Genomic DNA, 24,113 nt, shown 5'->3' with positions numbered 1-24,113 from the left:
GCCAGAAAGAAAAGAGTCTTTTTTATTTTACATAGAAATCTTTCCCTCCTCATCCTCTCCCCACCACCATCCCCTCATTCCCCATCCTGCTCAGCTCTGGCCATGCCCAGCAGCAAGTCAGAAGCAGGCACAAGCTTGGGCAAGCTGAAACTACCCAAGAAGCCCCAAGCACTTTGGTTCACACAGTCAACAAAAGACCTTAGTCTGGAGAACCAGAAGCACGCAGCCATATCTGGCTATAAGTAGGAAACTTTGACAAGGAAGAAGTCCTGCTGGTCTCACATCAGCAGTCACATGTAGGCCTGGTATAGCAGACCCAGTATGGTGGGGGTGGGCAGGGTAAGTGCAGGAAAGCAGTCTTTGGGCCCCACCCTCACCTTTTTGTTTACACTTGCCCTTGGGGCTGTCTTGGAAGATAGGCCATGCCCCCCAAGCCCCCTGCTGAGCCAGTCCTGACCTATAAGTTAGAGGCATATATCTGGATATTGATCTGGCTCACTGTTCTCACTACCACAGAAAGGTGTCCAGCTTGGCCTGGGAGGGAGGGAGCACTGTCTTCGCCCCAACTCTCTGCTTAGTCTTGGGTTTGGGTTTCACAGGCAGTGGGCGGATCATAGTTGTGTCAGTCTGAGGAAGATGTCAAGGAAGAGGCTTAAAGAGGAGACAGCAAAGGCTTAGACTTGAGGGGTGGGCAGTTCTGCTATACTGAACGAGGTCCTGCTCTGCACACCTGAGGCTACAGCCACTGTCAGGCTGGGGGCTGGGGGTACAGGTGAGAGATGGTGTGGGTAGCTCAACTCAGCCCAATGTCACAGAACAAGGATACAGGTTGGATGAATTTCGTCCGACCTCCAAGCCCATCGAAGCCTGTCCTCACCTAAAGTAGAAGGAAGAAGTGAGCGGGCCAAGCTGATAGGCCAGGGGGCTGGCTCTTCCCTGCACCTCCACCCCCACCCCAGAGAGGGCTGGCACTTGCCCCTGTGGGAAGCCATACTCACTGCATCTGTGCTGCGGCAGGGCTCTATCTTGGCCTTCTTGGGCTGTTTCTGTTTTAGGATAGCATTCCGGATAAAGACAGGAAAGGCACTAGCTAGCTCCTCATCTGGCTCTCCCACACAGCGCTGGCCGCCCAGTGAGAGCTGGGACTCCTGGAGGGGAGACCCCAAAGCCAGACTTGAGGAGCCCGATGGCAGGAAAGGAGGGGGCGGGTAGTGGTGGTGGAGCAGGGCCAGAATCTCTGATGTCTCACCCCTCACCCAGAGGCTGGAAGGATAATGAGTAGAGTTTCCAGGGTGACTCCAAAGTGTTTTAGTCCCAGGCCAGGAGTGAGAGGGCTCTGGCAAGACCTTGCCCTCTCAGAAGCCCAGCTTCACACAGAGTCCTGGCAAAGGATGGTGGCTGCCTGAATTCTTACCTGCTTGGGGCCTTTAGGCATCTTCCTGGGGATGTCCTGAATGGGAGAGCTGCGAGAATGAGACATGAAGGCAAGGAGGTGAGCAAGACACGGGGCCAGGCAAGCCAGGCTCAGCACATGGCCCTTGGGGAGCCAGCATGTGGCATGGTTTCTGTAAAGGCTGTGTGCTGGGCAAGGCATCTCAGTAAGCCCCATCCCATCCCAAGTGCAGGTTTGGGAACAGCTGGACAGCTGCCAGAGTGGAGGAGGCAGGGGAAATTGGGCAACTTTCCAATCTTGCGGCTCTTAGCTTGGAGCTGAGCCCATTCCAATGGGGCCCTTAGCCCCAACACCTCAGACACCTCACAGTGTCTTGGGCTTTATGTGAGGCTGGAGGCCTAGCTGATTCACCACCCACAGGAAAAAAAATCAGTCATGTCCCATACAGGCAGAAGGTACCTTGTGAGCTCAGACTTAGCCCCATCTGCCCAGAGTGGGGCCACTACCTCCATAAGACCCTCAGTAGATAGCTCATAAAGTGCTCTCACAACACAGGGCTAGGCCATCTTTCTAGATAATCTGTGCAGGCAGGGTCTGGGGCAGAATTGATCATGGCCCAAAGCCCTGGCCTTTCACTCCCAGCTCTAGAACTAGACACAGTGTTTCTATCCCATTCCTGGGTACACTAGCAGCTGAATACCCTCTCCTGGTATTTTCCCAGTTGGGTAGAAGGATGGTAACCTAAAGCTGACCCTGTTGCTTCTCAAAGCCATGAGGTCAAGGGCAAGATTGGGCCCGTCAGCTTTGGACACCTCCTCCCCTGCGCCCATAGCTTGTAGTGAGGCTACATGATGACCATGGGAAGGTTCTCCACTTGCTACAAGCTTGACCCTGGGGAGGCTGATTCAAGGTGGAAGCATCCTGGGCTCCCTCACATTCCCTCAAAGGCCCTAAAGATGATAAAGATTGTCTCACTCGGGATCCCTGGGTGGCGCAGCGGTTTAGCGCCTGCCTTTGGCCCAGGGCGCGATCCTGGAGACCCGGGATTGAATCCCACGTCGGGCTCCCGGTGCATGGAGCCTGCTTCTCCCTCTGCCTGTGTCTCTGCCTCTCTCTCTCTCTCTCTCTGTGTGTGACTATCATAAATAAATAAAAAATTAAAAAAAAAAAAAAGATTGTCTCACTCTTTACAGCTAAAGAGATAACATGAAGAAGCCAGGGCTTGCAGCAGGCACTCATAGATCCCTTGACCACAGCCCATATGCCCAAGGTTTGTTTTCCACCGCTACCTGGCCTGCCTTGTATGACACAGGTGCCTCCAGCCCTGAGGGCAGGGAGAGGTGGAGAGCCTGCTGTCCTCTCTCCAGGCTTCTTCCACCTTTACTGCCGAACACCTCAATTTCTCTCATGTCCAAACTCTTGATTAAGAGGAAACCCGCTCAACCCTTGACCCCGTTACCCAAGCAGCATTTACCTACATGTATGTACAGGAGTTTTTGTCTCCCTGATGAACCATATTTAATCTGCCTGCCCAAGCAGACAACTTCCCCATTCCCAGTCTACTGGGAGCAGGCCCCACCCATCCCACTACAGCGCCTCCTAGCTTCTTAAGCCTGGCCCTGTGGGAGACCCCCTTGGTGGTGGGGAACTGGGCTCAATGATTTGAGATGGTCCTTATGCATGAGCCCAAGAGGTGCATGATGGAAGAGGACGTTCAGAGTCCCTGAGGCAGGACACTGGTAGACAGGCATTCAAGGTACAGACAGCACACGCCACCCCCCATCACCAACCTAGATCTGCCCCTACTGGAACCTCTGTTCTCTCCAACTCACATCACAACACCTTTGCTTGAAGGGTGAGAGTGGTAATTGAAACAAGCAAGAAAAAGGCTTTGTGCAGAGTATTTAAGAGTGGGAAGAAGAGGTGGTCAGAACCAAAGTCAGGGCTAACCCCAGCTGACCCTCACTGCCCTGTCAGCCACTTGGAGTGACAAGGGCAGGGCCTGCAGAGATCTCTTGGTCATCCTCCCCTGAGGATGTGAACAGGGACAGGGACTACCACTTACTGTGCTATCTCTTGGCAGAACTTCTTGGCACGGCCATGCTGGATGCTGGAAGATTGGGCTGAAGGGGTGTCAACATCAAAGGTGGCATTGAGGTCAATGTCATCACCAAAGGCTGGTCGGCGAAGCTTCAGGCTCAGCATCTCCAAAGGGGCTGGGCTATAGGCAGAAATGGCCTGGTTACTCTGGACCACCGTGGCAGTCCAGAAGGACAATAGCCCTGAAGTGTCAGAGATGGCTTGGTTCCAGGGGTCTGGAACTCACAGGTGGCTCAGGGCCACCCTGCAAAGAAGTCTGACTCTACAGAAAAAAAATCACTCGGCTTAGTGCTTCACACAGTCACGGGACCAGTGAAAGTCTTCAAAACATGGAAGGAAGCAAGCAAGCAAGCAAAACACACACAAAACCTAAGCATACAAACAAAAGGTTACTGCCTTTTGACAAAACAGCTTCATTTCTCAGAACACAGAGCAAGGGGCCAGTCAGAGATGTGACCACGGACTGGCATGAATGGCAAATGGCACAATATTGGAAATGGTCAACTGACTCCCCTAGGGGGCTGACACTTTCACAGCTTGAATATGATGCAGAAATTAAAATAGTGTTTCCAGAGTGTAAACTTAATAACATGGGGGAAAGGCTCATATGTTACATTTAAAAAGTAATATGAAACTCTGTGTATAACAGGTGATAAAAGAAAAAACAGACTAGTTGGGCTTCAAAAAAATTTAAAATTGTGTGCATCAAAAGACACTGTCAGGGCACCTGGATGGCTCAGTCAGCTGAGCATCTGACTTTTGGTTTTGGCTCAGATCATGATCTTGGGGTCATAGGATTGAGCCCTCCATCAGGCTCTAGGCTCAGTGTAGAGTCTGCTTGTTCTTCTCCCTGCTGCCCCCATACACACACACTCTCTCTCTCAAATAAATAAATAAATAGGGATCCCTGGGTGGCGCAGCGGTTTAGCGCCTGCCTTTGGCCCAGGGCGCGATCCTGGAGACCCGGGATCGAATCCCACATCGGGCTCCCGGTGCGTGGAGCCTGCTTCTCCCTCTGCCTGTGTCTCTGCCTCTCTCTCTCTCTCTCTGTGTGACTATCATAAATAAATAAAAATTAAAAATAAATAAATAAATAAATAAATAAATAAATAAATAAAATCTTAAAAAAAAAAAAGACACTGTCTACAGAGTAAAAAGGTGATCCACAGAATGGGAGAAACTATTTGCAAATCACCTCTCCATAAAAGACTAAAATCCAACATATAGACAGAACTGAAGTTCAATAATGGAAAACAAACAACCCAGTTAATAACTGGGCACAGGACTTGAATAGACTTTTCTCCAAAAGATCTACTGATGGCCAGTAAGCTCACAAAAAGATGCTCAATGATACTAGTCATTAGGGTGATTCAAATCAAGACTTCCATGAGCTACTACTTCATACCAATGAGGATGGCTGCTATAAACAACAACAAAGACCCAAACAAATAGAAAATAACAAGTGTTAGTGAGGATGTGGTAAAATTGGAACCCTGGGATGCCCAGATGGCCCACCGGGTGGAGCAGGAGACTCTTGATCTTGGGATCATGAGTTTCAGCCCCAATTGGATGTGGAGATTACTTAAAAATAAAATCTTACCAAAAAAAAAAAAAACTGGAATCCTTGTGCACTATTGGTGGGAATGTAAAATGGTACATCCGCCGTACAAAATAGTACAGCAGTTCCTCAAAAAATCAAAAATAGAATTACCATATGATCCAGCCGTTCCACTTCTGGTTATATATCCAGAAATGAAAGCAGGATCTCAAAGAGATTATTTGCACAGCCACGTTAATAGCCACATACTCACAATAGTTTAAAGGTGGAAGCAACCCAAATGTCCATCCACCAGCAAATGTACAAGCAAAATGTGGTATATAGGGGCAGCCGTGGTGGCCCAGCAGTTTAGAGCCACCTTCAACCCAGGGCGTGATCCTGCAGACCCAGGATCGAGACCAACGTCAGGCTCCCTGCATGGAGTCTGCTTCTCCCTCTGCCTGTCTCTGCCTCTCTCTGTTTCTCATGAACAAATAAATAAAATCTTTTTAAAAATGTGGTATATACATACAATAGAATATAATTCAGCTTTATTTATTTATTTTTGTATATTTTTATTGGAGTTCGATTTGCCAACACATAGTATAACACCCAGTGCTCATCCCATCGAGTGCCCCCCTCAGTGCCTATCACCCAGTCACCCTGTTCCCCTGCCCACCTCCCCTTCCACCACCCCTTGTTCGTTTCCCAGAGTTAGGAGTTTCTCATGTTCTGTTACCCTCTCTGATATTTCCCACTCATTTTCTTTCCTTTCCCCCTTAATCCCTTTCACTATTTTTTTTAATTTTTTTTAATTTATTTATGATAGTCACAGAGAGAGGGAGAGAAAGAGAGACAGGCAGAGGGAGAAGCAGGCTCCATGCACCGGGAGCCCGATGTGAGATTCGATCCCGGATCTCCAGGATCGCGCCCTGAGCCAAAGGCAGGCGCCAAACCGCTGCGCCACCCAGGGATCCCTCCCTTTCACTATTTTTTATATTCCCTGTATGAATGATTATTCAGCCTTATAAAGGAAGGAGGGGCACTTGGGTGGCTCAGCTGTTGGGCATCTGTCTTTGGCTCAGGGCATGATCTGGAGCTCAGGGATCAAGTCCCACATAGGACTCCCTGTGGGGAGCCTGCTTCTCCCTCTGTCTATGTCTCTGCCTCTCTCTGTGTGTCTCTCATGAATAAATAAATCTTAAGGGCAGCCCCGGTGGCTCAGAGGTTTAGTGCCACCTTCAGCCAGGGGCATGATCCTGGAGACCCGGGATCGAGTCCCACGTCGGGCTCCCTGCATGGAGCCTGCTTCTCCCTCTGCCTGTGTCTCTGCCTCTTTCTCTCTGTGTCTCTCATCAATCAATAAATAAAAATCTGGGATCCCTGGGTGATGCAGCGGTTTAGCGCCTGCCTTTGGCCCAGGGCGCGATCCTGGAGACCCGGGATCGAATCCCACATTGGGCTCCCGGTGCATGGAGCCTGCTTTTCCTTCTGCCTGTGTCTCTGCCTCTCTCTCTCTCTGTGTGACTATCATAAATAAATAAAAATTAAAAAATAAATAAAAATAAATAAAAATAAAAATCTTTTTTAAAAAATTAATAAATCTTAAAAAAATAAAAAATAAAAAGGAAGGAAATACTGGCACCTGCTACAACATGGATGAACCTTGAGGATTTTATGTTACGGAAAGTAAACCAGTCACAAAAAAGACAAATGCCATATGATTCCACTTACATGAGGTATTTAGAGGAGTCAAAATCATAGAAACAGAAAGTAGAATGGTGGGTCCCAGGGGCTGGAAAATGGAAGCTATTATTTAATGAGTACAGAGGTTCAGTATTTCAAGATGAAAAGTGTTCTGGAGGTGCCTGGTAGAGATGATAGCACAACATTATGTACATAATGCCACTGAACTGTGGTCGCACTCAACAACGACCTCTTTGCTAAGTCCGTATTTTCCAAATTCTCAACAATGAATATGTTAGTACTTTTATAATGGCAGAGGGTGGGGGTGGGGGTGGCAGTGGTATTCTATTAGAAAATTGCAGCCACTAGGATTTTTCTAGCCTACCCAGGCCTGGTGGAGCTCCCTAGCTCCTGTGGTCAGAGAACTCTGGGGAGTGGCAGTGCAGCCCCAAGAACATCCTCTATTTCCTTTCCTTAGGGACCTTTCCATCAGGGCTGCCCAAAGCCTTGCTCCCACAGCTCAAGGGCAGAAGGATGCACTATGAGGGTATTAGTCTCCAGCCAGCAGCCCAGTAGGGCACACAGATTGGAGGAAAGGGAACTACCTACAACAATAAGCAATGTGGGAAGCTTGGACTATCTCTTCCTTTCCCTGGTCAGGTCCCTGGGCCTGCCCCTTCTTGCCTGCAAGTGAAAACAAAGGTTGCACAAAGCTACCTCAAAACCAATCCCATGGGAAGCCTGGGTGGCTCAGCGGTTTAGCGCCGCCCTCAGCCCAGGGTGTGACTCTGGGGACCGAGGATCGAGTCCTACATTGGGCTCTCTGTGTGGAACCTGCTTCTCCCTCTGCCTGTGTCTCTGCCTCTCTCTCTCTCTCTGTATCTCTCATGAATAAATAAATAAATAAAATCTTAAAAAAAAAAACCAATGCCATGCTGGTTGCTTTGCTTCTGTCTCTGGCTCCCAGCATAAAGCAGCAGCCAGGAGCACTCATGGCAGCATTTTTGTAATGTCTGTTATTTGGCCATTATCTACTTCGGCCATCATCCAGCAAGTCCTCTGCCACTACCACCCTCAAGGGTCAAAAAATCTCATAACACCCTACCCTCCACCATGCCCTGGTGTGCCCCAGCCCTGAGAGCCAGGGCTCACCCCTTACTCAAGCCTCTAAATACAAATGGAACAAGCTTGACTTCCCTTGTCATGGAATTTGGCCTGCCATGGTGTGTGGCTGGGGGAGTTTAGGGCTTGGCCATCTAATCCTGTAGTTTGTCTACCCCCTGGAACATAATAAGCTCCAAGAGGACTGAGAGGGCCCGACATGCAGCACGCCCTCAGTAAGAGCCTGTTATAGAAGTCTAGGCTTTACTCCAGTGAGAAGTGGTGAAGAAAGTAAGCAAAAGCAGGTATGCGAAGTCCCTGGCAGCCTAGAGACATCCCTCACTGTGGAGGCCAGACACAGAGTGCAAGTGTGTAGAAATACCCTGAGGTGCACGGAGTGGGAAGTGGACAGAGCACCTTGGAGCTTGTAGAAATCAGCCTTGAGTGGTAGCCTAGGAAAATAATTTCTACTTCTGGCCTTGAGGCAGCTCCAGTTCTAAATGTCTGACCACATGAGATGGTCTTTGAGACTCTCAGCTTCCTATGAGCCAAGCTCCTGACAGAGCCCTTGTGCTACCTGGGGCTTCCAGGCCAGCATGGCTAATGGGCTCTGAGGGTGGAGTGGGGAAGAAGGACCAGACATGGAATCTACTTTGTCAAAATCAGCAACACACTGGACCTCACAGAGAATCACATGCTCATCACATTTCCACAGCTGTTTCTCAGTCCAACCCAAACTGAGGTGGGCAGAGAGCTCTGGCTCCATAAAAAGACACTGGAGGGTCTAAGGTAAGAAAGGAGAGAGTTGAGGAACTAAAGGTACAATGAGGATGAGAGGAAACTGGCTTGTTGGCACTCACACATTCCCCTGTGCAGATGCTGACCAGGTACTATGATGTGGGCAAAAGAATGTATGTGTAAGGAAGCCAGTGGTAAGGAACACAGATCAAGATGCAACTCCCAGTCTACATATTAGGTGGCCCAGGCTCTGGTAAGACTCTAGAGCACCTCTATGGCCCATGGCATCTGACACAGTATCTAAATAAATATCACCTGTGCAGAGGAGGGTGCACTTACTCCTGCTGAGGAGGGTAGGTAAGGCTCTGCATGGCAACTGACCCTTTGGTGTTCACAGGAGCTGACATACAGAAAGGCACAGAAGCAGGAAGGCAAGGTATATTCTGCTGTGTCAAACAGTATGATTTGGCCAAGGCCTAAAGATCGACTACCGTTCATGGGCTGGCTCTGGGAATGTCTCAGACACAGTGCCAAGAGGTCTAGAGTGTTTGGTGGGGGGAGGAATGACGTGAAGCCCCAAGGGCTGATAAGCTGGGCAGGCAGGAGAAGTGAGAGGATGGGTCACAAGCCTCATGGGGAGGTGGTGACAAGGGATAGAATCAGGAGGCACCGCAGAGGTTAGATGGATAGATTCCAGCAACTGATTGGATGTCGGGAAGAAGAAGCATAATGATTTTCCAAAGGACACTGAAAAGTGGCTCAAATAAAAGCCTGGACCACTGGGTTATGTGCTTTCTGTCAGGGCCCTCAGCTGGACAGCTAGGCAGGACAGCCCTGAGATGCTCTTAGCCAGTGGGCGTGGCTTCTGTGAAACCCTCAAGAGGAATGCGCAGCCAGTCGGGGTAGGGACATTCATCCGTCTGCCTCTTGGCTCCCTCTGCCGGCAGTTTTAATGCACACAGTCCTAAGACCAGTGGGGAATTATTTTGGTGACTGGTTTCATGTTTGTTTCAGAATCTGGGGCACACAGATGCATTTGGTAAGAAATGCAGAAACAGGATATCTGCAGACAGTCAGTGCTCCTGCCCCTTCCCTGCCTATCCCGAGGTCCTCTCTGGCCTACCTTGGCCTTTCCTTGTCAGAGCCCAGAACTTACCTCGAAGTTGTTTTCCAACTAAATCTTGGCTATGTCCCAGGGCAGGAGGCTCACAGCCTTCAGGCCCACATGGACCACTCACCCAACCAAAGTCAAGAGTAGGGAAAACCCTTATTAGGGAGTTCTTCTAGCTTATGACCCTCGCACCACCCCAGAAGGTCAACAAACCTCTCTAAAACCAGGCGGTTGACAGTCTCACTGTCCACTGGTGGCAGGTTCAGGGTTTCCTGTAGCATCGTTAGCTTTTTTCTCAGGCTCTTGGGGAAGGAAAGAGAAGAGTGTGAAAGAAAGGCTGGGGCAGCAAGTCCAGAGAGACTGCCAAGGGCGGGAACAACATGCACGACAGGCAAGCCCACTGGGAACAGAGCAAGGCCTAAACCCCCAACATCAAGCTTGGGAGGCCAGGATCACCCAGCCTCAGAACCCCTCTCTGGTGAAGCCTCTCCTTTGATGAGGTTCTATCCCTAGGGATATAGGTACAGGACAGATTGTAGAAGACCCATGGTGCTGCCTATCCCCTACTGAGGAGGTCCAGGCTCCAAATCAGAGTCAAGGTATACATCCTGACCCACTCTGGCTCAGGAGGATGCAGGGAACCCAGAACCACCAACACAGACTGGGGCAGAGGCTCCTAGGCTCTTGGAAGATACACAAACTATCCCTCATTCCTGTCTAGCCAGGGATGTCCCTTACCATGATTTCTTTGTCAGCACTCTGTAAATCCTTCTGAGCCGACTTCAGCTCCAACTTGGTCTGATCTAGTTCAGAGTAGACTGTCTGCAACTATAAGAAAGTATGGGCAGTAAAGGACAAGCCAGCAGGTGGCCACGTGCTCTACTCAGTGCATGTTCATGGGAACCCAGTGTCCAGAAGAGTCTGAGGACACATGGGGAGGCCCTGGCTTTGTGGGGCCTGTCAATGCCCATCTGGAGCTGCCTAGGAACTAGGGCTGAGTTCTATGTCTGACAGCCCATGGATGCACCAGGCCCAGAAATAAAACAGCTGTGCTGACTGAACTGGATCCCAAGTATGTTCCTCCTACTCTGGGCCAGGTACAAAAACAGGCCTTGGACATTGTCACATTTGGGACTTGTGCTCTTCAGCCAGTTGAGAGTTACCCAGGAGCCAGGAAGAATAGAAGGGAGCATAAGCATGCACACATTGGGGGGAGGGGGATACTTGCATGACCTGCCACCCTAAGTGGACAAGCCACAAAGCCAGAGCCAAGGCCCAGTAAGCAGTCTCTCTGAATCACCCCACAGCCCTATGGAGTCTGTTGCACATCAGGCCCCATGGCTTTGCTCGGGAGACAGGAACGAGCAGGACAAAAGGAAGCCACCTCTCCCTCCCCTTCTGCCCCCACTGTTACCTTGTTTTTAGAAGAAAACAAGTCCTTCTTCAGTCTGTCAGCCAGCTCCCCTGAGGCCTTCCGTGCCTCTTTAAGGTTCTCATACTCTCTATGAGGGGGCCAGGAAAAGAGATGTCAGAATGGGACACCCAGTGGTCACACTGCATGAGAGCACCAAACACACGCAGAGCCCAGGTTGTCCCCTCAGCCAGTTCTCATTCCAACTCTGACACCTGAGCCCAACAGTGCCACAGAGGGTCCTGCAAGGAGAGCTGGGAGTCTCTATTCCCTGCCTGTTCCACAGGCACTGGTGATTTGAGAGGGTATGCAGGAAGCCCTGCCCTCACTAAAGGCTCACAGGGAGGCCCCCTAGACCACGTGGCCCTCACAGAAGACATCTGGGATCCTCCGTGTCTCTCAGCCAAGTGGCCTCCTTACCCCAACCTCACATCCACAATAGTAGAGAATCTGAGCCAAATTTCTGATGCAGGTCAGGCAGAGTCGGTAAGTGTTGATGAGAAACGGGCTCCATTCATCATCATGGGCTTATAGGTCAGAAAGTGGTGCCAACCTTCTTAGAAATAACTTATATTCACACCTGTTCTCTCAATAACCCTATGAGGAAAGTTATTACGATCTCCATTCAGGAAGCTGTGGGTCAGAAGCTAAGAAACTGGCTCCTGGCCACATGGTGAGAGGTGGGGTCGGGGTTCAACCTGAGGCACCATAGCTCCCAAGCTCGCCCCTTCATGCTGCCTGCTCTGCTTTATAAGAGATGAGCAGCAGACAGAGGGTGCCATGGCTTAGCTCCTGGACTGGGCCAGAGGGGCCAGAGTACACACTTCTTGAGGGACACGCAGTACACAGCCAGTTGCTCCACCGCTGACTGTCCCACACCCATGTCTCGGATCATCTCCTCCACTTCGGGCCTCTGGCTCTGGAGTAGGAGCTCAATCCTGAAAAACACCCAGCCCACGGCATTTAAAATCCGGAGGCTGATGGGTAGGTACCCAGTGCAGCTCTGCTTTCCTTTGCTGCTGTTGCTATGGTGACAGCCTGGCCTGCCAGCATGCTTTAGCAGGCAGGTCTACCCAAAGAAAGGCCCCACAGCAGAGCTAAACACAGCTGCAGGGATGCTGCTGGGGAAGAATGGATGCTGATAGGTCCTCAAGGTCAGGGGTCCTTGAAGAAAGGTTTCTGGAACAAAAGACCTGCCAGGTCACTGGGCCACAGGCAACAGGAACAGGTAGGAGTGAGGCAACGTCCCCCATGGAAGCCAAGCAAGGAGACCTGGACCCACACCCTGCTAGCCTGAGCCCCATGTGGCCTATGGAGATCTGAGCCACAAAAGTGACCCAACCCCTACTGCAGTCCTAAGAGTTGGGCCACCTGGGGGCCATAGAAGCAAAGGCAGAGAGCAGTCCCCTGCTCCAAGCTCACCGCTCCATGGTTTTCATCTTGCTTCTGAGTTGGCGCATCTGCTCGTGCACTTGTTTGGTCTCATCCTGCTGCTGCTCCAAGTACTTCATCTGCTTCTGAAGAGCAAACACACCCATGCATACCTGTTGCTTAGAGGATCCTAGGGACCATGGCTAAAGTCATCCTGAGAACTCTACTCTAGAATTGTCTGCTTTTCCAAATGCTAATAACCATGCATCCCCAGTCTCCAGGGAGGCAGGTTCCTGGGCCCCACTCTGTCTTGTGCTTTTTCTGCTATGCGGCCCTACGCCAACTGCTTCCTCATCTCCCTGCTTGCTTCCTCCTGAGATATGTCTTACCACAGGCACATCCCACTGCCACTATCTAGAGGTCCACTGTGGGCTGCCAAGGTCCTGTGGCTAAGGGCTCATGGTGCATATTGTATGGGAAGCTGAAGAAACACAAATCCAGGTATCATTACCCACCACCTAGACCCATGGACAGTTACCAATCAGGATAGGAGAGTTCAACCAGAGGCAGCTGGCCAGGGTGCCCTTAGCACAAAAGCACTCCATCTCTGACCTGGGAATGCCATCAAAGACTCCTGCTCTGCAACCAGGTACTGATTCACTCCTTCCCTCCCACTGGCCAGGCCACGTGATCCAGCCCAGCACCATGCAGGAACAGACACAACGAACACCCTGGGGCTCTGTATTCACAAAGATGGCTTCCTTTCCTTTTTAAATGGCATCCAGCAAGCACCGCTCCTTCTTACGAGGCCAGAATATCAATTGTGGGTACAGATCAATCACCTCATGCCCCTTAGAGAGCAAGAGGCTCACCAACCCAGGCTGATACAAAATTCATCTGGGTCTAGAGCTGCTTGCTTTGCAGGCTTTGATCTGCCCGGTCAGCTTAGCACAGCTGACTTCAAAGGCCCCCTGCTCCTCCTTGGGATGCTGTTTGATCTAGCTCCAGAGAGCAGCCCAGCCAAGGACTAGAGTGCTAATGGAAGCTTCTTCAGTCTGGCTTCATCCGTGGAGTACAAACCACTTTTGGAAACAAGGTCCAGTCTCACTGAGGTCTTAGCTGAGCTGCCCCTCCAAGAAGCACTGGGAAGGCCTCACCTCTTCAGACTACCTAATACAAAATCCTTAAGTGCAGCCAATACAGTCCTTTGCTTACAGGCTTAAAGAGTATGATATGAGAGGCCTCAGGAAGAAGGGGTTTGCCTCCATCTTATAATCATACAATCTAAGGTAATGACCAAGGCAGAGCCAGAAGATAAGCCCAACCAACTTTTGCCCACAAGACCTGGTGACCCACCTTGAGGGTGGAGCATAGCATTTCAGCCTTGTCTAAGGCACTCTGCAGAGATTCCACAGTGGCATTGCGCTCTTCCAACGTATCACGCAGCGTGTCGATGATGGCTTGGCTGTCCTTTTTCTCCTTCTCTGGAGCAGGGGCAGGAAGGTGAAAGGCCCATTCACCCATCAGCATAAGAACCTGAGCCCTTGGCTAGCACCCCACCCTAGAGCCAGGTAAGAAACAAGTTCAGGTCAGCAAGTTGAAGGCCTACTTCTCTCTGGCATGCACTAAACCAGGGAAGCTAAGCCAGAGTTTCTTCATTCAGGGGATGAGACCCTCTTTCTGCTGCTTAGAACTACTTGAGTAAAGATTTCACTGCTCCCCACTCCTGTGGGTCTAGTTAATTCATTATCTTAGAACTCAAGCAGATTTCCTGCCAAACTCAGTAGCCAAACACTCTCCTAGAAATACTCTGTCCCATTAGGTAACCCCCTCCCAGCTTCAGTCCTGGGCAGGAAGCCTCAGAGAAGAAGCTCATCAGCGTAGGTGGACAGCTTGAGGCACCTCCCTCTCCCTCCTTTCCTGCCAATCACAAGACCTGGCAAAACTCTTGGATATACAAAGCAGGGAGAGCCCCTAGCTCCACCAGAAGGTTGGAGGCATTCCTCCCAGGGCCTCTCCCCCAAGCACCTAGGTCAGGGGCTTCCCAGGGACCCTTGTCTCTTACTAACTCACCTTTCAGGGAAAGCTGGGCTCTGGTATTATCCAGTTCATTCTACAAGGCAATATCCACAATAAGAAGCAGAAAGGGGGCAGCCCTGGTGGCTCAGCGGTTTAGTGCCGCCTTCAGCCCAGGGCTTGATCCTGGAGACCCGGGATCGAGTCCCGCGTCGGGCTCCCTGCATGGAGCCTGCTTCTCCCTCTGCCTGTGTCCCTCATGAATAGATAAATAAAATCTTAAAAAAAAAAAAAAAAAAGAAGCAGAAAGAGATCATACCTGGCTTCCACACAGAATCCTGGAAGGCTTGCAGGAAGACCCATGAGGGGACAATGAGGCCTGTAGGTCCAGGGAGGCACAGACCCTGCTATATGTCACGGCCAACCAAAGCCAATAGTGAAGAGACATGCCTTGCTTTCTCTATGCTTTTTTTAAAAGTAGGTAAGATGGAGGAAAAAAATCTCAAGTACAAGACCCTGCGACAGGGAAAGAGGCAGAACAAGGGCAAGAGAAGTAAAGTTGGACCTGTGTGATCAGTCTCACAGCAGAGGCTTCCATCACTTCCGTGGCCCTGTGCTGGCCCTTAACTTCTCCTGGCTTCAGCTGCACTCACTGGGGACACAGAGTTGGGATGACCAAGGACCTTGGGTCACCACTCCTTCCTTTCACCCCGGGTCCTGCTTACTTCACAGTCTACTTCTCTCCAAGCTCTAAGCTGCCTTTTTGCACCACAAATCTTCCAACCCTAATAAGGTAGGTAAATGGGAACAACTTTGTGTCTTTGGATGAAACCTCATGTGGGGCTCTAACCATACTATCATGAGGGTCAAATGAACCGCTCAAAGCCCGTGCATAAATTACAGAGCTACTGCCACCTAGAGGCTAGGGATGAACTGAACCCAGTTCCCATTCAGGAGTCCAACATGCCCATGGGCAAAAGAGGCTTTCCATAAGCAGGAAAACAGGCACTGCAGAACTGAAAGCCTTGGCCAAGGGTTCATGGTGGTAGCTGGGTGGAATCCAGGCAAATCTTCCTCCAGGTCACCCTTTCCAGGTCAATACAAGACTCAGAATTTCACATGTGACCAGTACTAAAGCCCAGTCTCAGTAGATGGATAAGCACCCTGCTGTCAAAATCTCCACCCAGGACTTTTGTTGGCTGGGCTGTTTAGTGTAGGCAGAACATCCTCAAATGCAAGTGGTGGGTAGAGAAGGGCATACATGGGCTACCAGAAAACTGACACCAACCCAAAGCTCCCCCAGGTTCCCTGGATCCTACACCCAAGCAAGGTGCCTGCAAGCCCTTTCCCCAAATTACTCAAGATGTTGCCTCTCTGTCTCCTAGATCTGGGTTTGAAAGCCAGAAAGAAACAAGCTGCCTTTGTTGTCTTTATCACAGGGAGGACACAGCTTAAAACCAGGAGCAGTTACCATGACGATGAACATGTTGGCTTTAAACAGAAAAGCTCTTCGTTCTTGAAGCAGTATGGTTCCAAGGACATCACCACACCCTGGGGCCAAGGCCAAATGAACCCTGGGCTGACAGATGCCCAGATGCTCAGAGTCCAGGTGCACTAAAAACCCCAACCCCACTTGCTCAAGAAGCTGTGGTCAGGGCAGCCCCGGTGGCGCAGCGGTTTAGCGCCGCCTGTGGCCCGGGGTGTGATCCTGGAGACCCGGGATCGAGTCCCGTGTCAGGCTCTCTGCATGGAGCCTGCTCCTCTCTCTGCCTGTGTCTCTGCCTCTCTTTCGCTCTCTCTGAATAAATAAATAAATAAATCTTAAAAAAAAAAAAAAAAAGAAGCTGTGGCCAATCCAGCCCCCTGGTGCACAAAGGAAGTTAAATATTGGACTTGAAGGGAAGAAGTGTAGGAGGGAATCCACCCATTCTCCCCTGGGTTTCTACCCCGGCTTACATCCTGATTCCAAGGGTTCTACCCTCTATTCCTGGTCTGGGAAAGACCCAGGCATCTGCATATATACCAAGCTTCCTCACAGTTTTGAGGCACAGCCAGATTTGTGAATAGTGGGTCTACACATCTTCCCTGGCAGAGGACTAGAAGAATTTCTAATCTGTCTCTAATTGTCCAAGCAGCATAGTGGGCTGGGAAAGATGGCCATAGAACCTCTGCAAGGTTAAAGAATCTTGGGAGAGACACTCGGGTCTTTGGTGAGAATTGCTTTGAAATCCCAAGGGAGAAGGCTCATAGTCACATGGCTCCTTTCTTCCCTAACAGTGTATTTCTCCAATGACCAGGTCTTATCATCACTTTTCCTCTGCTCTACTCCCTTATGCCTTGAAACCTCTACAAATCTCCCTCCAGATACCATCTTCACCATCTACATACCCACCCTGGGTGGGAGCAGAAAGTAAATTCTCAGAGGGCTTGGAGTTCAGTAGAATGACATAAATCCCAGGTACCTTTAAGAATTCTGCATCTAAGACATTCTCCTCCTCTTGGGCGAGGTCAAAGAAGAGTTTATTGATAATGGTTCTTCTGCCAACCTGGATGGAAGGACAAGATAGAGTATGACTGTATAGCTGGGTCATGTGTAAGGAGGACAGGGATGTACATGCAGCCTACCATGTGACCAGGCCTGTTATCAGGCCTAGCTTTTCACAGCACATCCCTTGGAATGAGATGAGTTCTGTAACCCTATAGGTAGCCCCAGCTGGTGCCACTGGTTTGGTGGTTACTAAAGTCATGTCACAGACCCGTGTGGTAACTGTTCAAAAGATATACCAACTCTAGATACTGGGCATTGAGGATGGGAAAAGGCAAGGAAGGAGGACAAATTTACCTAGGTGAAGACCAGCCCACCCAACAAGTCCCTCTGCCAGTTACTCTTGGGCATAAGTGGGCCTCCCGAGCCACTCAAAAGCACAAGGCTTAATCAGCCTCAAACCAGGACGGTCCAAAAAGGTCAAAGATGTTCAGTTTCAGAGATCTTTCCTTATTCCTACTCCCTGACAAGGAAAAGATGTCTTCAGCTGAGGTGTTTTCACCCCACTGCCCTCACCTGGATTCGGCACTGTGGGCAGGTCCGACTTGGTGCTGTCTCAAACCACTGAATGAGGCTGGAATGAGAAGCAGATAAGCAGACTAGTGAGTCCTTGCTTGGCTAGAGACATATAGGCCAGGTAGCAACCCTGACCACAACAGCATCTGACTTCTTCCTCGATCCAATGCCTGACCACATAGGAGGGCAGTACCACAGGTGGTACTGCACATCCCACAAGGCCTCACTGGTACAAGCATTCTGACCAGTTGGCCCTTTTTTTGGCCCTGTTGGTGTAGCACCCCCCACCCCTGAGCTGCTCTTTTGTCAACATCCTAGGCTTTGACTAGAGAGCAGCAGCCAGAACCCAGGGTCCCTCAAAGATAGGGATTCTAATAACACCCCTACTTTAAGCAGGGACTCCAAAGGGCTACACTTTCAGAATAAGAGTAAACTAGAAGTAAATGCAAGTAGTCGTAAAAGCAAAATACAGTCCAGCTTCGTAACATTTATCTGAGTGGTCCAACAAAACCTCAAGCCTTAAATTTTATTTTTTAAAAGATTATTTATTTATTCATGAAAGACACACACAGAGAGAGAGGCAGAGACATAGGCAGAGGGAGAAGCAGGCTCCATGCAGGAAGCTCAATGTGAGACTCAATCCCGGGACTCCAGGATCTCGCCCTGAGCCAAAGGCAGATACTTAACCTCTGAGCCACCCAGGCGTCCCTCAAGCCTTAAATTTTAATTAGTCTCCTACTAGTAGACTCTCCCATCAGGGATCAGGAGAAAGAGTCCATCTGTTTCTGGTAACATCTGGAAGATGATACCATCATCCCAGGTCTCAATTTTTTTCTATAAATAATTTTCCATATATTATAGGCAAGATAAATTCAAAGCTGGAATACTATATGGCAATAAGAATGAACAAGTCTACAGCTATGAACAATATTATGGATAAGTCACATACACATAACATTGAGGAAGAGAAGCCAGATACATAAAAGGTATATTAGGTGTGACTCCATTTACATGAAGTAAATGTTTTAGTTTTTTTAAAAAAACTAAATAGTCACACAAGGAAAAAAGCATTACAAGTACAAATCAGAACATGTGCGCAAAGACTTTAGCTATGAGAATTGTCAGATACAGCATTACACATTATGCTAAGGAAATAAAAATCAAGACTGAAAGTATCAGTAGAGTGTGTGACTCTTGATCTCAGGGTTGTGAGTTTGAGCCCTGTGTTGGAGGTAGAGTTTATTTTAAAAAAGAAAAAATATATCAGCAGAGAACTACAGAACAAAGGGTGATATAGTAGAATTTAATAAGAACCAAACAAATTCTAAAATAAAAAATGGCCAAAATTAAGAATTCAGTGGACAATATTTTGGGTTTTTTGTTTGTTTGTTTTAAGATTTTATTTATTTATTCATGAGAGAAACAGAGAAAGAGGCAGAGACACGGAGGGAGAAGTAGGTTCCCTGAGGGGACTCCGATATGGACTTGATCCCAGGACCCTGGGATCACACCCTGAGCCAAAGGCAGATATCCAACCACTGAGCCACCCAAGTGCCCCTTGATGGACAAGTTTAATGGCAGTTTAGGCACGGACAAAGAATGAGTAAAATGAAAAGATAGGTCAGAGAAAACACTGAGAATTAAAAAGAAAAATAAGAGAAGATAAAAAATATAGAAGATATTATGAGAAGGTCTAGCTCACATATAATGAGGAGTTTCAAAAATAAAGTATTAGGTGGAATTATGCACTTTTCCCAAGAAGTCTATGTCCTAATTTCTCAAACCTGTGAATATTTTACCTTATACGACAGTAGTAATTTTGCAGATGTGATTAAGGATCTTGAGATGGGGAAATTATTCAAGTGTACCCCCATGTAATCACAAGGATCCATAAGTGAAGTAGGAGTGTCAGAGTCATACAGAGAGATTTGAAGATGGAGAATCGGGTCATGAGCCAAGAAAGTCATATCCCCACTTACTAAGATTGACTACAACCCCGTAAAACTGTTTTGGATTTCTGGCCTCTGGAACTACAAGATAATAAATTTGTGTTTTTTAAGCCACCAAGTTAGGGGTGCCTGGGTGGCTCAATAGGTTAAGCATCCACCTTTCACTCTGGTCATGATCCCAGGATCAAGCACTACATTGGGTTCTCTGCTCAGTGGAGAGCCTGTTTCTCCCACTCCCTCTGTTGCACCCCCTGCTCACCTGCTCACGTGAGCTCACTCTTTCTCTGTGTCATGGAAATAAATAAAATCTTTAAAAAAAAATTAAACCACAAGTTAGTAGTAATTTATTATAACAGAAATGAGAAACTAATATGAAAAGAAAAGAGATAATGGAATAGAGACAATACATGAAAAGATAATGGCTGATGGATTTTCCAAAACTAATTAAAGAAACCATTCCATAAGTAAAAGAACCGTAGTGAGGGGATACGTGGGTGGCTCAAGTGGTTGAGCGTCTGCCTTTGGCTCAGGTCGTGATCTTGGAGTTCCAGGATCGAGTCCCGTATCGGGCTCCTACATGGAGCCTGCGTATCCTCCCTTTGCCTAGGTCTCTGCCTCTCTCTGTGTCTCTAATGAATAAAGAAATAAAATCTTTAAAAAAAAAAAAAAGAACCATAGTGAATCTCAAGCAGGATAAGTAAAAAATGGTAACAAAAAGAGAGTTGATGTGGCTATATTACTGTTAGACAAAATAGGCTTTAAGTCAAAAAAGGTCACAAAAAACAAAGGACTTTAATATTGATAAAAGGTGTAATCCAACAAGAAGAAATAACAATTACAAACATACATGTACCTAACAACAGAGCCCAAAAATATATGGAAGAAAACTGGAAAGAATTAAAGAGAGAAATAATTCTACAATAAAAGTTGGAGATGTCAATACCCTACACTTTTTTTTTTTAAGATTTTATTTATTTATTCATAGAGACCGAGAGAGAGAGAGAGAGAGAGAGAGAGAGAGGCAGAGACACAGGCAGAGGGAGAAGCAGGCACCATACAGAGAGGATCACGCCCCGGGCTGCAAACGGCGCTAAACCGCTGCGCCACCGGGGCTGCCCCTACCCTACACTTTTAATAATGGATAGAACAATCAGACAGGTAATCAATAAGGAAACAGAGGACTTAACATGAAAGAACTAGATCTAAGACACAAATACTCTACCTAATCACAGCAGAATACACATTTTTCTCAAGTGCACATGGAACATTCTCCAGAATAGACCATAGGTTGGGCCACAAAACAAGTATTAATAAATTTAAAAAGGGATGCCTGGGTGGCTCAATGGTTGGGTGCCTGTCTTCGGCCCAGGGCGTGATCCTGTGGTCCTGGTTTAGAGTTCTGCATTGGGCTCCCTGCATGGAGTCTGCTTCTCTCTCTGCCTATGTCTCTGCCTCTCTCTCTCTCTCTGTATCGCTCATGAATAAATAAACAAAATCTTTAAAAAAATAAATTTTAAAAGATTAAAATCATACAAAGTATCTTTTCTGATCACAGTGGAACGAAACTGAAAACCAGTAACAGAAAAAAAAAACTGGAAAAATCACAAATACATGTAAATTAAACAACCCACACTTAACGATGGGTCAAAGAAGAAATCACAAAGGAAATTAGAGAATACCTTGAGATGAGTGAAAATGAAAACACCACATACCAAAAAAAAGACACCCATTAGGTAACTATTATAAAAAAACAACAAGAACCAAAAATAACAAATGTTGACAAGGATGTGGAGAAATTGGATCCTTGCACATTGCTGGTGGGAATGTAAATGGTGAAGTTGATATGGAAAGCAGTGAAGCACTTTTTCAAAAAATTAAACACAGAATCACCATATTCATCCAGCCATTTCATCTCTGGGCATAATCCAAAAGGAATGAAAGCAGGGACTTGTACAGATACTTCTAAATCCATTCATAGTAGCATTACGCATAGTAGCAAAAATATGGAAACAACCCAAGGTCCATTAACAGATGAAGAGATAAACAAAATGCATTTCCATACAACTGAATTTTAATCATAAAAGGAATGAAATTCTGATAACATGCTACAACATGGATGAATCTTGAAAACGTTATGTTTAGTGAAGTAAGCAAAACTCAAAAGAACAAATATTGTATGATTCCACTTATACAAGGTACCCAGAATAGGAAAATTCAAGGAGACAGAGGGTGAAAATAGACATTTTTGGGGCAACAGGGAGGGCGTAATGGAGAGTTGTTTAGTTGGTACAGTGTTTCTGTTTAGAATGATGGAAAAGTTCTGGAAATAGATATTGGGTATGGTTATATAGCTTTGTGAATGTACTTAATGCCAGTGAGTTGTACACTTATAAATGGTTAAAAATGGAAGGCATCATTAAGCTCACCAAGTAACCAACATGAGCAAAGCTCACCATCCCAAGTTAAAAAAAAAAATTATGGACAAGAAGTTATCATTGAAATTAAATGGTGGTAGATATGTTCGAGGAATACCGCTTGGATTTGACCCTTTTAAGAATCTTGTGACAGATAAATGTGTGCAGATGACAACTAGTGGGCAACAGAACAATATAGAACGGTGGTAACATTAAAGAATAGCATAATCATATTAGAAGCCTTGGAATGAGTATAAACAATGACTGTGTTCACCAGAGAAATCAATTGCTTTCACATGTCCCTCTCCAAAGGGTCCATTTTATTATGATATAAAATTGAGTCATACACATTTTCATATTGAACTTCTTTGTTAAGTAAACTTTTGTGATAGTCCAAAAATGGTTAAAATGGTAACTGTTATGTGATATATAATTTACCACAATATGGGCATCCCGGGTGGCTCAGCGATTTAGCACCGCCTTCAGCCCAGGGCCTGATCCTGGAAACCCAGGATCGAGTCCCACGTTGGGCTCCCTGCATGGAACCTGCTTCTCCCTCTGCCTGTGTCTCTGTCTCTCTCTCTCTGTCTCTCATGAATAAATAAATAAAATCTTTTTTAAAAATTACCACAATAAAAAAAAGAAGCTCTTTTACAATAGCCAAATATGGAAGCAAGTATAGCATGTATATGCACACACGCGCACATAGGAATATTACTCGGCCATAAAAAAGAATGAGATCTTGCTATTTGGGACAACATGGATAGAGCTAGAGGGTATTATGCTAAATGATATATAAGTCAGGGATTTCAGTTATATGTGGAATCTAAAACACAAATAAAGAGGCGTCTGGGTGGCTCAGTTGGTTAAATGGCAGATTCTTGATTCGTCTCAGGTCATGATCTCAGGGTCCTGGGATAGAGCCCCCACATGGGCTCTCCACTCAGCAGGTAGTCTCCCTCTGGATTCTCTCTCTGCCCCTTCCCCTCTCTTAGGCATGTGTGTTTGCTTGTGCTCTCTAAAATAAAAAATAAATAAATAAATATTGAAAAAAAAAAAAAACTAAAAAAACAAGCAAAAAACCCAGACTTGTACAGCATAGGAAATATGCTCAATAATACTGTTGTATGGTGACCACAATTATGGTGGTAAGCATCGAGTAATGTACAGAATTGTTGAATCAGTATGTTGTGCACCTGAAACTAATATAATATGGTATGTCAATTATATTTCATTTTTAAAAAGGGGCCAGTCCAGGGCACCTGGGTGGCTCAGCGGTTGAGCATCTGCCTTCAGCTCAGGACGTGATTCCGGGATCCAGGATTGAGTCCCTCGTCGGGCTCCCTGCATGGAGCCTGCTTCTCCCTCTGCCTATGTCTCTGCCTCTCTCTTTCTGTGTCTCTCATGAATGAATAAATAAGACTCTTAAAAGGGGCGGGGGGGGGGGGCAGTCCACAGCTGCTCGAGGATCTTTCCTCATCAGCTGTACATTCAAAGGGTCAGCAGGACGGCTTGATCAGAGAGCACCTCCTTGCCCTTCCATATTAACTCGGGTTTCTTCGTGTCAGTGAATACACTGGGATGTCTGGCCAACGAGATGACTCTGGGTAGAATAATCCCAAACCATCAAGCAAACCACAACAAATCGGATAGTCAGAGGCCTACCAGGTAATCTCGAAGAAATAAAAGGCCTCGTTAATTTGGCGAAATTTCACCTCCATTCGTACTAATAATGAGCCCCCTACTTTATTTTCACTGAACCAACTCTGTTTCCCTGGACTCAGTTCAACTGTCACCTCCTCTGGGAAGCCTGCCCTGATCCGCCTTTGCCCAGGTCGGAGACCGACCGTGGGGCTCCGACTAGTGCCGTCTTTATCACTGTCCGGGCTCCACTCGGAGACCTGACACCCCACAGTCCTGTAGCGGTACCAGGCAGAGGGCCTGGCCCCGCCACTGCGGTCACTCACCACTGCAGATGGAAGGTGTGGCCGCAGTGGATGGCGGCCACATCTCGGGAGTGGTCGAAGAAGTCGGAGCAGATGGTGCACAGCGCACGGATAGGCATGATGACGGGCCTAAAAGGGCACAGGCGGGCAAGGAAAACTCAGCCGGTCCAGCTTCACGGCCGTGCGCCCGCGTCCCGGCTGGCTTCAAATTTGGCTCCACTGAGCAACTTCCAGGAGCGGACCGGAAGTGGTAATAAGAAACATGGAGGCGGAGCCTGA

General features: G+C 47.7%; 1 protein-coding gene and 1 pseudogene across 2 annotated transcripts; one reads left to right on the top strand and one right to left on the bottom strand.

Annotated features, from left to right (window-relative positions):
• Window positions 1-24,113, bottom strand: TRAIP (TRAF interacting protein). Of its 2 annotated transcripts, XM_038566408.1 has the most exons (15): window positions 23,856-24,113; window positions 17,526-17,583; window positions 16,927-17,010; window positions 14,522-14,561; window positions 13,805-13,932; window positions 12,500-12,594; window positions 11,902-12,015; window positions 11,081-11,168; window positions 10,405-10,494; window positions 9,880-9,968; window positions 3,459-3,614; window positions 1,415-1,463; window positions 999-1,148; window positions 827-877; window positions 1-627 (listed from the first exon to the last, which is right to left on the bottom strand). In XM_038566408.1, exons 1-15 carry the CDS (start codon window positions 23,951-23,953, stop codon window positions 508-510), a joined length of 1,410 nt encoding a protein of 469 aa, XP_038422336.1. In that variant the 5' UTR covers window positions 23,954-24,113; the 3' UTR covers window positions 1-507. The 2 variants fall into 2 exon arrangements, with proteins under 2 accessions (XP_038422336.1, XP_038422337.1); XM_038566409.1 differs by lacking the exons at window positions 16,927-17,010; window positions 17,526-17,583; window positions 23,856-24,113 and having other exon boundaries at window positions 13,805-14,009; window positions 14,522-14,558.
• On the top strand, window positions 21,913-22,139 carry LOC119864691 (annotated as a pseudogene).

Source organism: Canis lupus, chromosome 20 (genome assembly GCF_011100685.1).
Source record: "Canis lupus familiaris isolate Mischka breed German Shepherd chromosome 20, alternate assembly UU_Cfam_GSD_1.0, whole genome shotgun sequence".
Lineage (NCBI taxonomy): Eukaryota > Metazoa > Chordata > Mammalia > Carnivora > Canidae > Canis > Canis lupus.
This window is presented reverse-complemented; position numbering and strand designations above follow the sequence as displayed.